At 40.3% G+C, this 17,515-nt stretch overlaps 1 protein-coding gene across 1 annotated transcript in view; it reads right to left on the bottom strand.

Moving 5' to 3' along the window:
- Positions 1-8,453: 8,453 nt before the first annotated feature.
- The window catches only part of lekr1 (leucine, glutamate and lysine rich 1), a 171,393-nt gene continuing 162,331 nt past the window's right edge, over positions 8,454-17,515 (bottom strand). Inside the window, exons 12-14 of the mRNA XM_048604655.1 lie at positions 14,434-14,733; positions 11,825-11,860; positions 8,454-10,735 (exon numbers count right to left, since the gene is read on the bottom strand). Of these exons, the coding sequence (XP_048460612.1) occupies positions 10,355-10,735; positions 11,825-11,860; positions 14,434-14,733 (717 nt within the window). The 3' untranslated portion in view covers positions 8,454-10,354. The remainder of the gene's footprint in view (positions 10,736-11,824; positions 11,861-14,433; positions 14,734-17,515) is intronic.

The following is a 17,515-nucleotide window of genomic DNA, read 5'->3' as shown; positions in this document are numbered from 1 at the left end:
AAAATTCAAGAGAAAACTAAATGTTAAAAATTCATTGGGTTTGATCACTGAAATTAGAGGAAAAAAATTAAAATATGAGGGGAAAGCATGATTATGAAAGAATTTTTAAATAGTATTCCAGTAAACCTTACAAGGTATTTAGATAAGCATCAAAATATCAAAGGTTCAAGAAGCAGCAGTTCTGTCAGATCATCATGATAACCATACAGACAGTTACTTGTGGGTTAATGCTAATGTGTGTATGTTTGTAGTCATAGTGCACAAATCCCAGTGGAAGAAATTAATTTTGTCTTGAAGAATGACTTGTTATGTTCAAAAAATTGTGCTCACCGAGGGTGTTGAAACAACCAATGGAATTAAAAGAAACTTGAGATGCTACAGGAAGAACATTTGACAACATTATGATAAGGTTTCAAGCTCATAGAGAAGGAATCTATATATATATATAGGTAAAGGATCTCTTGAATATTCAGAGATTTGACCAAATGTTCTAAAAATTGAAGAGAAAAGACAAAGGTGACAAAGATGAGACCAACATGTTTAGCCCATATTCTTTAATAGAAATGGAACAAAGGGATGCCGAATTGAGAATTTTTTCAAAAAAAATCACTCCCAAAGCAAATTAGGATCAATACCCAACTCTTGAGAAAATAGTACTTTGGTCACCTCAAACGTCAGCAATTGAGAAGTAGGCAGCAGTCCATCAGGTGATGTTTCATCTGAGTATTGCAAAAAAAAATTGACACTGGATCACAAAATTCCAATAATATATTGCTCAAGTATTTGGGCAATGCAGGCTAAAATACTCAAATGTTTTAATTTCAAATAGTCACATTTACCTAGACATATTATAAATGTCAGGTAGTGGGGAAACCTCAACCAGCAACTAAACCTATACATTTTCATTTCAATACAGGAATGCACAGAACATTTCAGCAGGGTTTTAGTAAGTTGCTTTAGAACCCTTGCTAAAAGCAAGAGTCAGAATCAATATCTTTTAATAATTTGAATGTTTCAATAGGGTTTCCTAAAGCAGTGACTTTGCAGAAAATTCGTAGAATCCCTACAGTATTGATGGAGGCTAGTTTGGTCCATCTAGTCTGCACCAAACCACTGAAGTGCATCCTACCCAGATCCAGTCACCAACCTTACCCCCCTTCTTGTATTTACAGTGGCTAACCCACCTAGATTCACACTCCTGGTCACCACAGGGCAATCTAGCATGGCCAATCTATCTAACCTGCATTTCTTTGGACTGTGGGATGAAATCAGAGCACCCAGCAGAAACCCACATAATGGGGAGAACGTGCAAATTCCATACAACTACCCAAGGCTGGAATTGCACCCAGTTCCCTTGGGCTGTCAGGTAGCAGGACTAAGCACTGTACCACTGTATCTCGGTTCTGAGACTGACACTATTGATATGTATTTAACTTCCTGGAAAATAACTGCCTGATGTTTTGATCCTCATCACATCTTCCTGTAACAACACCACACCAGCAATGATATCGCTGGCACCAATAGCCAGTTTAAATGGTTTTTGATAATTTGGTCAGCTAAAACCAATGCAGTGGTCAGCACTTAAGTCACTGTAACAATTTGAGTTTGTCAAATCCTCTCAATACAATCTTCCTATTGTGGAATTGGATATAATTGGCACTTTGTTATCACATTGACTTCATGATGATCAATACAGTCTTGGTGATCCATCTGCTTTCAGCATCATCATGATAAGGTGATTTCCAGCTCCTGTGAATCCGCTCAATAAAGCCATTGTCTAGCAAGAATTTAATCTCTTCCCTCACTTGGACTAATATCCCTGGTTTGAAGTTTGTAAGAACATTGTTTTTTTGAGTGATGTATCCACTGCATTAACATCATGTATCACGAAAGATATTTCTCCTGTCCTATTTAGCACACAGGGATTCATGAGTCTGTGTCAGTTTTTGTAAATCACTTCAATAGTTTTCTGGGATATAGCAATAGTATTCCATCCATTAAACACCTTCATGTTATCCAATCTGATTACTGGAGGGTCAAGTTTTGAAGTTTCAATTTCTGATTCATTCTCAAATCATTCCGAAATTTCTATTTCACTTCCTATTTCTTTCATCACTGTAAGTACACTTCTGATTTGACTACCTTGCTATCATTATATTGCCATGTTTAACATGACAGAAGCTGATTTTCCTCTGTCTGGGGTACAGCCTACATAACTCACATCATTGAGTTTCTTTATAATTTGTCCAAGTCCAGTAAATCTTGCTTTTAATGATTCCCCACAGACAGATAACAATACTTGTCTCCAGGAACTAAATTTCAAACTTTGACCTTTTTACCTGCTGTAGTTTTCATTGTTTGTTGAGCACTTTTCAAATACCTTTTGGCTCATTCATAAGCTTTAATTAGTTTTTTCTTGAATACATTGGTCAGAAGTGAAGACTGAGCTTTGGTTTATAAATTTTGCTTTAATCAATTTTAGGAGCCTTTCTCCTGATGTCTATCGGTTCAAAAGAACTAATCCTGTTCATCCATTAGGGTCATCCCTAATGGCAAAATGTAACAAGGGAATTCTTTTAACTTAATCGTTTGGACCATAATGATGATGGATGAGAACCCCCAAAATTTGTAGACTTTATTTTACTTATAATTCCAAAATATGTTGTTTTTAAAAGGAAGACTGCCCCAAAAATGCCCAAGGAAACAACATTTCTTTTAAACTAAAGTATTTAGAATCTCCAACAGTCTGATTCTCTTTGTTAAGAATTGAGAAAGAATTTTCTTGACTGTCCTGAGCTATCTCTCCCTTCCAGATGTAACATATTCCACCTGGATCATTGTAACAATATTAATACCCATTTCCTCCCCTGATGCATCCTTTTTCTGAGGATTCCTTAAATGGTCCTATTGCTGCAATGAGTCTCCTATTTATAACTTGCAGCAATTGACAGTGGTATGTACAGCCTTAAGTTAGATGCGCATTATTTCCTTAATATCACTTTTTTAGTTAATGCACTTTTCGCATTTATTATTTCGGTGCTCCTCTATTTGGTTCCTAAAATTAATACCTTTTCCATGCTCAGATTTTCTATTCCTAAAATTACTTAGTTGATTCCCATCTGATAATTTCCCAATTTATTACAGTCTGAATAAGCTTTCTTAGGTATCTGCCAGAACAATTACTTCTTGGATTTTTGATGCTTGACACTTAACATAAACAAATCTTAAGGTTTTCTAGAATAGCATTTCAGAATTCTACTATAATCATGATTTCCCTCAGGTTTTCAAAATATTTCTCTAACATTAGCAATCAAACCTATTGATCGAATAACTTCTTTGTCTCTTGCAATTCTAAAGTAATCCAATCAGTTTTTTTTATACTGTAGTCTTAAATTTTGATTGATTAGCTTCAGGGACAAGCTCATAAGCATTGAAAATTGCTCTTTTAACATTTGCATAGTCTGTGGATTATTGTCTGACTCTCTGGTTTATACATTTACAGCTGTACCTGTCAAGGTACTCTATAACACAAAGACCCAGTATCTTGTGACCATTTCTTCTTCCCAGCTCTCTTTTCAAATGAAGTGAAACATCTTGCAATTCCATCTTTTATAAATTTAGGCACTTTGTGATTTAACTCCCCATGTAGCTGATTGAGTCATTTAACTTAAATCCACACGCTTTCTCCAGAAGGCCATCTTCAGCTCACTGTTCTAAATTACTTTCTGATATTATATATAATCAAATCCCCTTCACAGAATTAAAACCAAAATTTATTTATTCGAAGTTTGAATTTAAATTCCTAAATTATAATATTATACATCTTTATCACAATCCCTAACAAACCTTCAGTAATAGCTCATAATAAACTAACCTTGAATAAACTTGACTGCTGCTCTGCTTTAACTTATACAAATTAAAAGGTTAGACATTAATCTCCAGATCACTGAACATATGCTGGTTATGCCTCATGCTTGTAACATATGGTTTGATTTACAAATTTCATTTGGAATATTTATTTTGTGTTAACTTTTATCTTAGTTTTGTGGTCAAATGTGATGGTCAGTAACAGAGGGAGGTATGTGACACAGTAGGTGAATGGAAAATTTGGAAAGCATTTTTGGTGTTGCAGTTAGATGAGTTAATGATCAGCCCAGTCAGAAAAAGAACCCCCTCCCTTTTTGTTTTTCCTTAGCTGTTGCCTTTTAGTTTGTGGCACTGCTGTGCTTCATAATGGTAGGGTTATGCAGAATGCAGCGAACAACTGCAAGTGCTCTGCCAAGCATTGTAGCAATCTCCAAAGCAGTTCATGCAAAGGAAGCATTGTTTCCATATGCCAATGATCTGCTCTATCACATTTCACATCACAGTATGGCCTTTGTTATATACACACTGGTGTTGCGTGTGTGCAGTGGTGGTGTTTTTGTGTTGTTGAAGGATAAACCTTGGTTCTCAGTAGCTATCCTCCGGTTTGTCATGATAACTCAAATGCAGATAGCACAGCGAACTGCCACACAAATAATGGCTCCATACCTGGTATCAGAATACTAAACATTGGTCTTTATGATCTATTGCATATGGTTGTGCACTGCCTGGATATTGAGAGAATAGAATCTCCTATTGGAGAGGGTTTTTGTGACATAGTGGCAGTGTTCCTACCTTAGAGCCAGGAGGTTCAAATTCCACCAGCCCCAGAGGTGTGTAATAAATCTCTTAACAAGTTGATTAGATAATATTTAGAATTCCTTTTGGTTATGGTACAAAGGGAAGTTGTGCTGTATTTCCTACAAAGTTACTTGATTGCAGTCAATATCACCTTGCATCGTTGGGAATCCTGAAATCTCTCAAATTATTTTTCTGAATCCATCTTCCATAAGAGAATCAATTATTTTCAAGATTTCTTAGAATGTAGAATCACAGTGGTCCTCATTGTGGATTGGAGATGTTGCACTTTCTTTTGCTGCAGCTGATGTGGTGCAGGTCCAAGGCTTAACAGTTCATGGCAACAGTAACAGCTAGTGACAATGGTGCTGTCATCCCATTTGCAGCTGTAGAGGCAGTGGATGAGAAATTTCAGTAAGCATATCCTTGCTGAAGTAGAGATGTCTGACACCATGTTCCTCACTCAGGCTTCATAGGGGAATTGCTGTCTGAACTCTCTGCACAGATGAGAGTCCTTCTCCCTGTTGTGTCTCTTCCAGATATTTGTCCAGTTCTGTATTGCCTCGGTTCATTCTTCCTGTGAAGTTGTAGCCAGGAGGAATCCAAATACTGTACCTGTCTGCAAACAAATAGTTTGTGCAGAATCCTTGGAGTCAGGATGAAGTCATTCAAAATGTGTCACACCCTCCTCTGCAGACACTGGCGACCTCAAAGGAATCCAGAACATGCCTAATACTTCAGCAATCACAGCAAGAGCCAGAAGAATTTAGTCAGTAACTAAACTGAAAGAAGTTAATTTTCCCCTTAAATATATGGGGGTGGTCATTTTCACTGAACGAATATTGATCTGCGATAGTAGGAACTGCAGATGCTGGAGAATCCGAGACAACAAGGTGCAGGGCTGGATGAACACAGCAGGCCAAGCAGCATCATAGGAGCAGAGAGGCTGACGTTTCGGGCCTAGACCCTTCATCAGAAAAGGGGGAGGGGAAGGGGGTTCCGAAATAAATAGGGAGAGAGTGGGAGGCGGATAGAAGAGGGATAGAGGAGAGGATAGGTGGAGAGGAAACAAACAGGTCGAAGAGGCGGGGATGGGGCCAGGAAAGGTGAGTGTAGGTAGGGAGTTAGGAAGGGGATAGGTCAGTCCAGGGAGGACGGACAGGTCAAGGGGGCGGGATGAGGTTGGTCGGTAGGAGATGGAGGTGCGGCTTGGGGTGGGAGGAGGGGATAGGTGGGAGGAAGAACAGGTTAGGGAGGCAGGGACGAGCTGGACTGGTTTTGGGATGCGGTAGGGGGAGGGGAGATTTTGAAACTTGTGAAATCCACATTGATACCATTGGGCTGCAGGGTTCCCAAGCGGAATATGAGTTGCTGTTCCTGCAACCTTCGGGTGGCATCGTTGTGGCACTGCAGGAGGCCCAGGATGGACATGTCGTCTGAGGAATGGGAGGGGGAGTTGAAATGGTTCGCGACTGGGAGGTGCAGTTGTTTGTTGCGAACCGAGCGTAGGAGTTCTGCAAAGCGGTCCCCGAGTCTCCGCTTGGTTTCCCCGATGTAGAGGAAGCCACACCGGGTACAGCGGATGCAGTATACCACATTGGCAGATGTGCAGGTGAACATCTGCTTGATGTGGAAAGTCTTCTTGGGGCCTGGGATGGGGGTGAGGGAGGAGGTATGGGGGCAGGTGTAGCACTTCCTGCGGTCGCAGGGAAAAGTGCCGGGTGTGGTGGAGCTGGAGGGGAGTGTGGAGCGGACAAGGGAGTCACGGAGAGAGTTGTCCCTCCGGAAAGCAGATAAGGGTGGGGAGGGAAAGATGTCTTTGGTGGTGGGGTCGGATTGCAGATGGCGGAAGTGTCGGAGGATGATGCGTTGGATCCGGAGGTTGGTGGGGTGGTACGTGAGGACGAGGGGGATTCTTTTTTGGTTCTTATTGCGTGGACGGGGTGTGAGGGATGAGGTGCGGGAGATGTGGGAGACACGGTTGAGGGCGTTCTCGACCACCGAGGAGGGGAAGTTACGGTCCTTGAAAAACGAGGACAACTGAGATGTACGGGAGTGGAATGCCTCATCCTGGGAGCAGATGCGGCGGAGGGGAAGGAATTGGGAATAGGGGATAGCATTTTTGCAGGAAGGTGGGTGGGAGGAGGAGTATTCTAGGTAGCTGTGGGAGTCGGTGGGCTTGAAATGAATATCGGTTTCGAGGTGGTTGCCCGATATGGAGACAGAGAGGTCCAGGAAGGGGAGAGAGGTGTTAGAGATGGTCCAGGTAAATTTAAGGTTGGGGTGGAAGGTGTTAGTGAAGTGTATGAACTGTTCGAGCTCCTCGTGGGAGCACGAGGCGGCGCCGATACAGTCATCAATGTAACGGAGGAAGAGGTGGGGTTTAGGGCCGGTGTAGGTACGGAAGAGGGATTGTTCCATGTAACCTACAAAGAGGCAGGTGTAGCTTGGGCCCATGCGGGTACCCATGGCTACCCCCTTTGTCTGTAGGAAGTGGGAGGAATTGAAAGAGAAGTTGTTGAGTGTGAGGACGAGTTCGGCTAAGCGGATGAGGGTGTCAGTGGAGGGGGATGCCAATGTGGTATACTGCATCCGCTGTACCCGGTGTGGCTTCCTCTACATCGGGGAAACCAAGCGGAGACTCGGGGACCGCTTTGCAGAACTCCTACGCTCGGTTCGCAACAAACAACTGCACCTCCCAGTCGCGAACCATTTCAACTCCCCCTCCCATTCCTCAGACGACATGTCCATCCTGGGCCTCCTGTAGTGCCACAACGATGCCACCCGAAGGTTGCAGGAACAGCAACTCATATTCCGCTTGGGAACCCTGCAGCCCAATGGTATCAATGTGGATTTCACAAGTTTCAAAATCTCCCCTCCCCCTACCGCATCCCAAAACCAGTCCAGCTCGTCCCTGCCTCCCTAACCTGTTCTTCCTCCCACCTATCCCCTCCTCCCACCCCAAGCCGCACCTCCATCTCCTACCGACCAACCTCATCCCGCCCCCTTGACCTGTCCGTCCTCCCTGGACTGACCTATCCCCTTCCTAACTCCCTACCTACACTCACCTTTCCTGGCCCCATCCCCGCCTCTTCGACCTGTTTGTTTCCTCTCCACCTATCCTCTCCTCTATCCCTCTTCTATCCGCCTCCCACTCTCTCCCTATTTATTTCAAAACCCCCTTCCCCTCCCCCTTTTCTGATGAAGGGTCTAGGCCCGAAACGTCAGCCTCTCTGCTCCTATGATGTTGCTTGGCCTGAATATTGATCTGCACTTGCTTATGTGACAGTGTTAGCTGAAGCACTGACTTTTAAAATGGCATAAATCAATGTTGCATGTATATTAATCTGCTCAATGAAAAGATGATCAGCACAGCTCACATCAGATGTACTTGATGTGCCACTGGTGCCATTATTCAACCAACTGGAAATTGCAGTGCCCAAAAGCCAGGCACTAAAGAGTTGAATTTTGTGATCTACATTTTTCTTAACAACTTTTTAGAATTTTCAGTATTTCATTTTTGATAATCCAGAAATGCATTTAAACATTGTTAAAAGGGACTGGAAGTTGAAGGTTTTCATTTTGCACTCATCAGAACTAGGATGCAAGAAACAGTTTTGAAAACAAGAAATGCATTTCTTATATTTCATATTTCTTATTGACCATAACTGTTAAATGATGAATATACAGCAATTTGAGAAATGTGGTGATCATCTTGTACAAAAATAAAACCTACAGGATTTCATTTATGTACATTTTATTGAAAGACTGTTTAAAAAAAAATTGTTTCTATCCATTTAACAAATTCAATGTCATAATATTTATCATTACAAATGATCATAAACTATTTTTGCTAATGCTTCACAATGTTGGAACGATCTTAATTTCATGACTGTGAAGAAATATTTCGAAAGATAAATTTATTTATCTTTGATGCAAGTCGGCAGAGACAAATTGAGCATTTATTACTATACATATTATAAATCCAGGTACTTCTAAATCAAAAGATTAGAAAATATATAAAAAATTAAGAAAAGAGCAAAAAAATTATAAACAGATTTAGAGTAGAACGTGGTGATTCAATTAATAAATTTAGAAACCAGAAGTAAATAATAAAGGCAATGATATGTTTGATTATTATTTAATGATTAGAAGCAATAACAGAAAGACAAGACAATGGTAGGCAACAGATGTACTATATTTAAATTGGCAAAAGCTTTCAGTAACATGGATTCATGACAATGGTCAGAGCATACATAATAGAATGTTACAGAAAAAAGGTAAACAACTGATCACAAAATGGAGACTGGCATTAAGGATAGTTATTCCAACTAACTTAGAGCGGGAAATGGTATTCCACTAGGATCAGTGCTTGGGTCTTTGCTGTCCATGATTTACTCCGGGAACTGAAAGGCCAATTTCAAACTCTGCAAGTAATGCCATATTGGATCGGGGGGATGGCAGACTTTCAATCAACCTGTTTTGATATGATACATCTCTGAGGCAGGTAGGACTTGAATCTGGACTTTCAGGCTCATACTTAAGGGCATTACTCCTACATCACAGAACTCTCAAATTTGGGGATGAAGTTAAAGTTTATACTAAGAATTACAACAAAATACAAATGCCAATAATGTTGCAAAATATGTGTTTATCTGTAATAATTTCAACATAAGTAAGTGTAATGTGTTGCACTTTGATAGGCAGATTTAAGATGTCACATAATCCTTGCAAAATACAAGTCTAAGTGGGCTAGGGTAGCAAAGGGATTGAGATGTACAGACACAGAAATTACAACACGTAGCAAATCATTAATAAGAGATAGAATTGAAAAGGAAAGAGATTCTGTTAACCTGATCCAGACCCCTGATCATAAATCACTTAGGTGTATACAGATATTTATGTTATAAAAGTAACAAACAGATGCAAGAGAAAGTGCAAGAAAGGATTGAAAAATATCATAGTTGAAAAGTTGTATATCATCGAAAAGATTTAATAAGCTCAGAGACTTTGGAAAAGAGAAGAATGTGAGAGGTGTATTTGTTTTTAAGATGATTTAAAGGGGTTTGATATGGTAAACACAGGGAAGTTAATTATAACTTATGCACAATCAAAACTCCTGGTCATAAGTACAAATATGTAGTCATCAACAAATTCAACAGGCAGTTGAAGGGAAACTTCTTAATAGGAGTGGTCAGAATATGAAACATGCTACCATAAGTCATTCAGTTGAACACAGGGATGCATTTTAGGGGAAGCTGGTCAAAAACATAACGGGGAAAGGAATGGAAAGATATGCCAATAGGATTTGATGAAGATGTGTGGGAGGAGATTCATATGGAGCATAAGAACTGGCATATATCAGTCGGTTGCATGGTCAATTTCTGTGCTGTCCATTCCATGCAATTCTGATGTAAATGGATCTGAAGAAACTTTTCGTTGTCAGAAAACATTTTCTATTTCCCAGAATCATTGGGCAAGAGAACATATTTAGCTTTATTTAAAAGCAACTTATGGTTTTGCGAAGCTACACAACAATTAATCATTCTTGGCAGAAAACCCAATCGCCCACAATTTCAGTGCATTGTTAGAATCTACTTTTATTTAACATATGTATATATACTTTAACATCAGATGAATAATCCAAGCAGATTGGTTTTCGTGCAATGTTTTACTTTTTTTTGAGAGAAGCTTATTTTCTTCTTACAGCAGCTGCAATCCTCTGTTTGATTTCACTGACAGATGAGGCTCTCCCTTTTGATGGCTGTGGTACTGGTATAATTGGTAAAGCAGTGGTTCCAGCATTATTTGAGGCATTTGCATTCACCAGGAGCCTATGCAAGTCACTAAGTTTAGTTCTGCTAGTGTTGGAGAGGCTTCTTTGGATCTTATAACTCCCTGCAGATGATGAGGATGAACTCAGACTTCTTTGGCTAATTGAACGTTGAGAATGTGGATGTTCACTACTGAGTCTCTTTAGTTCCATCAACTGTTCTTGGGCCTGACTAAGAGCCTCAGTGAGTTCATAGCGTTCCTCACATTCTCTACGCACAGTTTCTTCAAGAAATGTATTCTGCAAGTGGGAACATGTTAAAGTTATTTTACATTTAGAGAAAATGTTTATTAATCGCACTGAACTAGATAAACTGAACTGCAAAAAGGCATATTGCAAAACCTACAAAAGACAGTCAAGAAAACAAAATACTGAATTATAAGGAGATAGTAAGAAATGCAGATGCTGGAGTAAGAGATAACACAGTGTGGAGCTGGAGGAACACAGCAGGCCAGGCAGCATCAGAGGAGCAGGAAAGTTGATTCTGAATTATAGATCTGCCAAATACTGTCATTGAACTATCTACATTGCAGCTATGAATCTGATACTTAAAACACTTGATTTGTAAGTGTGTTGGCATATTTTAGAACAAAATGGCAAAGCATGTAGAGAGCACCACATAACACTGTGGTTGTTAGAGTTCAGTAGGAACATGACATAATAAACTGGATCTTATGTTAATAGCATAACTGGTGAAATCAAAGCAACAAACTCCATGTTGTTGAATGTAGACTATCTCTTTTAGCAACTTATGTAAATAAATTGGCTCAAACATTCATGAGCAGGTATCCATTGCCATCATTCCTAATACTTTTGAAAAGCTGGATCAGGTTATATTGATTATTTTGGAAGTGCATCTACAATATTTTTCCTTTTTTTTTCATGAAACGTGACCATCATCAGCAAAGCCAGCATTTGTTGCTCATCGTAATTTTCCGTGAACTGAATGGGTTTCCTAGCATATTTCAGAGAGTAGTTGAGAGTCAATCACGTTATTGTGGGTACAGACCACATGTGAGCCAGGCCAGGTAAGGGTGGACCCTTTCTTTCCCAGGCAAACCAAGTTTTAGTGAATTAGAACAACCAATGACAGTTTCCTGGCTACTGTGACCCTAAGGTTAATTGAAGTTAAATTCCACTAGCTGTCATGATGAGACTTGAACCCATGTCATTATTGGCATGGGTCTCTGCATTACAGGACTACAGCAATTCAGGAAGTTAGTTCACCATCACCTTCTCCAGAGAAAAGGAATGGGTAAGAAATGCTGGTCTGGCAAACAACATCCACATCCTATGAACAAATAATCAAAAAAAAGTTTATGTATTCACATCCAAGGTATGATTCATCAGCCTCTGCGAATGCACCTGCAACAGAAATTCAACAGTACATTATTTTTTATATTATTTTAAAGTCACAAGAATTGGTTACATTCTGGCATCTAAAGATTTGCATGAGTAATTGGCCCTGACAATAATTGCAAAGTGCAAAAGAAGGTTTGTAATTGAGAAAAAAAACTTCCTATTCAACTATGATTGGCTACCTTCCTATTTGGGAGCCACTAATTGACAACCCAATGTTTGACTGGTTGCACAGAGATGGTGGGGACAGGAGTGACTATGCCTCAGTTTCTATTCCACTTTCCTCAACCAACCGAGAAAAATAAAATCCAGCGCTCTGCCAGAACCCATGATGTCAGCAATATCAGACTTACACGTATGTTTGGCATCAACTTCAAGAGAAACAGAGTTATCATTTCACCTCTGGGGGCAGAATTTTTTCAGTCCCTGAATGTTGTGGGCAAATGCGAATCAGTAAGACAAGTATGATGATATCAGAAAAATTAGATTCTCAAAATTGAGAAAAAGTCAGATTTTTTACCTAAGTTTGAATGGTAAGGCAAGAATCTCGCTAGTGAACAAAGAGACCTATTTGATTGCATTTACATCTCATTATTACCTATCCTTGCTTCAGTTTTATATAGTTTGCTTAATGTTGACAATTCCTGATATGAGCCAGAGTCGGTACCGGTGACTCTGTTTTGCCGAATGCTTCTTCAAACCTCCAACTTGTTAGTATTCTCCAGCATCTCAGGGAACACTCCATGGGCAGTGACTACCTGCAGCCTCCCATTCATGGCAGGGCATCAGACAAGTATCATATTATTTTAGCACATCTCCACTTCACTTAGAATACATTTCACTACGTCAATACTGCAATTTGGAGCATACCGTGCCTTGCCTTATAAGCGACTGCTGGGTCTCTCTGCAAGAACAGACAAGGACCCATCTCACAGATTGCAGCAAGGTTCTCTTAGCACTCACTCACTTTGCATCAACTTGGATCTTTACATTACCTCTGCCTTGCCTTCCTTTCCTGTGTTTTGTGTTCACCTGGACAGACTTGGCAGGACAGCCCTAACTAACCAAGGCTCACCCATGGAGTAAAGTCTCCACAGCACCCTGACTAATCCTTGAAGCACATACATAAGTTGCTGGCATGTACTGCAGGTATGACCTTTGCATAGAACAGTGCTGCACAGACATATTCACTCCCATGAATCTCAGTGGTCCCTATGGAGACAAGTTATCTGCTCTCTCTCTGAACTAAAAAAACAATACACCCATTAGAGGCTGGAACCTTGTAAATGAGCACTGAAGCCGCTGTATGCTGAAAAACAGTGCAAATTACAGAGGCTGGCAGCCTTCAACTGAACATTGAAGACCTTGTGAGCTAAGAAAGCAATGTGACACATAGAAATGCTAGCAGCCTGTCTGTGTCAATGCTGAAATCCGCGAGTGTGTTAAGAAAGCAATGTGAGGTATAAACAGATTGTTAGTCTCTAAGTAGACACAAAGTGACTGAGCACTAAGAAAGAAAGCTAAGAGCCATAAATGCATCCTGTACAGATGCTTGAGATGCATTTTTGTCTCTGCATGCAAACTGAGCTGGCAGAGACATGCAAGTCACAGGTGACACAGAAGTCTAGAGTGTTGAAGGGTGACGCAATGTGTGAATTGGTCCGAGAGTAGGCACAATGATGTATTAAGGCTAGCAGTTTACTGATGCCTACTTGTGTCGATGGAAAGTCAAGTAAGATCATGTTCATCGAGAATACAGATCACTATTGCAATAAAATAGTTAGTTAGAATAATCACCAGGACAAGCATTCAGGCAAGCTGCAGCTGCAAAGTACTTAGATGTTGGGAATTTGCACCATTTAGCTTCTTGAGGAATGGAATTGTAAGTGGTATATAAATTAGTTAGGGCTTCAGTGAGATGTAAATGCATGGAAATCATGTAGTCACTGCTACATGGGGAAAATGGTCCTCAACATCAAGGTTCTGATCTTTTCATTTTTTCCGTATTCTTCCACCTACTTGCCTTTGTTAATCCCACGTCAGGGAGACAAAAGATCTATCAATATGTCCATCCATGATATTATGACCTGCACTGGAAAGTGTTGGAATTTCCAAATGAGTTGATCTGAGGTGGAACCCTGCCAGTCTGGGTTCTGTTGCAAATTCTAACCTCCTCAACATGAGTAATTGGGCCTTAATCAAATAATATTGATTATAACATATTATATTGATATAACATAATAGTGAGTTATTTTATTACATTATCAATTGCTTAGGAAGTAGACCAATGCATTTTGTGAAGGGTGTTTAAGGATAAAGAGACATGTAAGATTAATAAGCCAATGTTTTACAAGTGAGAATATCACTATTGCCCTCACCTGATTTCCATATGTGGGTACTTTCACTGATTAACAAAGGAACCAAACACAAGGGCTCACACCAGGAATATTCCTGGTCTGTACAGTTCAACTGCTTAATATGTTAAACGATTAAGGCATCGGAGCTAAGTAGAGAGATTACATGCTCTCTTAAAAAGTGTTATAAAGCTAGGCATTTGTAATAAGCAAAGAGAAACATACCTCTTGTTTGGCCTGGTCCAGTTCACCTGTTAGCCGCTGTAACTCCTGCTGTGTTTCTCTCAACTCAATTGATTTCTGCTGTATTTCAGTCCTCAGTTCCTCAGTCATGGATTCCACTTTGCCTTGTTCTTGTTTCAGCTGTGTCTCTAGTTGAGAGATTACCTTTTCCAAGTTATAGATTTTACCATCTTTAGAATGACCACTCTCCAATAACTGGCACTGAGTTTCTTGAAGCTTTTTCTTCAGCTTGCTTACTTCCAATTGTAATGCTTTGGTCACATCACTGATCAAGTCAGATACCTAACAAAAAGCATCCAAAACAAAACAGAAGTCAGCAACTGAGGTGAAAAAGTACTTGATTTACCAAACTTCCAACTTTATTATCCACCTATTTATAAAGTTGTTAGAAAGACAATATAATTTTCATTAGGAATTCAAAAATGCTGATGATCTATTAGCTGTCTCTTTCAGAAAAAGTAATGACAATTAGTTCTGGTAGGCAACATGGCTATAAGAGGAATGTTAAATTTTATTGAATTAATAAGCATAATATGAAGACAGGAAAGCTTAAATTTTACTTTTGAAATCATTTGACATTTTTAAATTATTTGTTATTTTAACTGCATTGTACAGCACCCTTACAGTCTTCCCAAAGTATGACTTCTGTTATCTCTGTAGAGTTCCACAAATATAACAGAATATCTGGAAATAGTAGTTATACTACGGGAGTGTGTTGGATAGAGTCTATAATAAAGATGATTTGTATATTAATTGTGAAGGGAAAGAGCTTTCCAAGTCTAAAGGCTTTTACATAATCCATGCTCTCTTACGGTCTTAAAATCTAAATGCACAACTAGTATTTTGATATATTCAGTACATATTAGCCTCATCCATATTTGATCATGTCTGGCAATTATGCTCTTATGCACTTTACATACTGGCATTCGAGTTTTGTCATTTTAACTGTTGTTATCCTTTGTTTGATTAAAATATTTCCTTACGCCCTGATTAAATACAAAATTTAATCAATTCACAGTTTGATTGAAGACACATTTGTAACATTGAGTTTCTTAACCTACAAATGACTATCTTGCAAAGTTCTGGAAAGTCGGAGATCATTAAAACTATTACATTAATGAGTTTGAGATAACAAGGTGTAGAGCTGGATGAACACAGCAGGCCAAGCAGCATCAGAGGAGCAGGAATGCTGACGTTTCGGCCTAGACCCTTCTTCAGAAATGGAGGAGGGGAAGGGGATTCTGAAATAAATAGGGAGAGAGGGGGAGGCGAATAAAAGATGGATAAAGGAGAAGATAGGTGGAGAGGAGACGGACAGGTCAAAGAGGCAGGGGTGGAGCCAGTAAAGGTGAGTGTAGTTGGGGAGTTAGGGAGGGGATAGGTCAGTCCAGGGAGGATGGACAGGTCAAGGGGGCGGGATGAGGCTAGTAGGTAGGAGATGGGGGTGGGGCTTGAGGTGGGAGGAGGGGAAAAGTGGGAGGAAGGACAGGTTAGGAAGGCGGGGACAAGCTGGGCTGGTTTTGGGATGTGGTCGGGGGAGGGGAGATTTTGAAGCTTGTGAAGTCCACATTGATACCATTGGGCTGCAGGGTTCCCAAGCGAAATATGAGGTGCTGTTCCTGCAACCTTCGGGTGGCATTGTTGTGGCACTGCAGGAAGCCCAGGATGGAAATGTCGTCTAAGGAGTGGGTGGGGGAGTTGAAATGGTTTGCGACTGGGAGCTGCAGTTGTTTGTTGCAAACCGAGCGTAGGTGTTCCACAAAGCGGTCCCCAAGCCTCTGCTTGGTTTCCCCGATGTAGAGGAGGCCACATCTGGAACAGCGGATACAGTATTTCACATTAGCAGACATGCAGGTGAACATCTGCTTGATGTGGAAAGTCTTCTTGGGGCCTGGGATGGGGGTGAGGGAGGAGGTGTAGGGGCAGGTGTAGCACTTCCTGTGGTTGCAGGGAAAAGTGCCGGGTGTGGTGGGGCTGGAGGGGAGTGTGGAGCGGACAAGGGAGTCACGGAGAGAGTGGTCCCTCCGGAAAGCAGATAAGGGTGGGGAGGGAAAAATGTCTTTGGTGGTGGCGTCGAATTGCAGATGGCGGAAGGGCTGGAGGATGATGCGTTGGATCCGGAGGTTGGTGGGGTGGTACGTGAGTTTCATTTATTTTACAAGCAGCTACTGTTTAAAAATTGCACTGCACATAAGAATTGTATTTATTAATGCTCTGTAAGGGCTTTGGGACCCTGAAGCAACCTTTCAATTATGTCATGGAACTGCGTGTCCCTGAGCATAAATAGAGCAGTAAGGACAATGTTAGGACACACTGCACTGCCCTTTGGAAGAACGCCATCAGACCTCACCAATCTAGACTGGAAGTCTCACATGAGCACATGGACATAAATATATGAAGAAGATAGATTGAATCTTACCTAATGTAACTATAAATCAAAGCCTTGTATATCTATGATTATCGTGTATAGCTGTATTTATATTAATGTATTATAAATAATGTTACTTTGAAGTTTAATTTTGAAGACAGTTCTTGGCTTTGCTTTCTCCTCGACCGGTCTGGCATGAAACTAAACTCAGAGTCTGGCACCAAACCACATGATAATAGGTGGCATCAGCGATGGGATATACTGCCTAGAAAATTGTGGCAGCACTGAAGATCAAGGAATAGGCCTGAAATCATCTGGTAAAAAGAAGGATCTTTATAAAAATATTTTTTCAATAAAGTGTCAGTATAGCTTTAAAATCAGATAGTAGCCAGGAAAGCCACAGTGCTGAACAACAGATGTGAAGATCCCTGAAAAGAAAACTCTCCAGAGATACCATCTGAACACTCAGTCCCAGAATACCTTTAAAATCAGTTACAGAAGAAATATGCCTTTAAAAAAAGTAATAAGAGAGGTAAATTTGTAAAAGTCTTCTAGTAGCTGAGGAGAGAAATCAGAATTGAATACCCACAAAAAGAGGCCCATTACCGGACAACCAGAGATTTCATATGAAGACAGTTCCACAAATTATTTTGCTCATTAATCATGTCAAAGAATACTGCAGGAAAATAAAACATT

The sequence above is a fragment of the Rhincodon typus genome, chromosome 13, assembly GCF_021869965.1.
Source record: "Rhincodon typus isolate 14 chromosome 13, sRhiTyp1.1, whole genome shotgun sequence".
Lineage (NCBI taxonomy): Eukaryota > Metazoa > Chordata > Chondrichthyes > Orectolobiformes > Rhincodontidae > Rhincodon > Rhincodon typus.
This window is presented reverse-complemented; position numbering and strand designations above follow the sequence as displayed.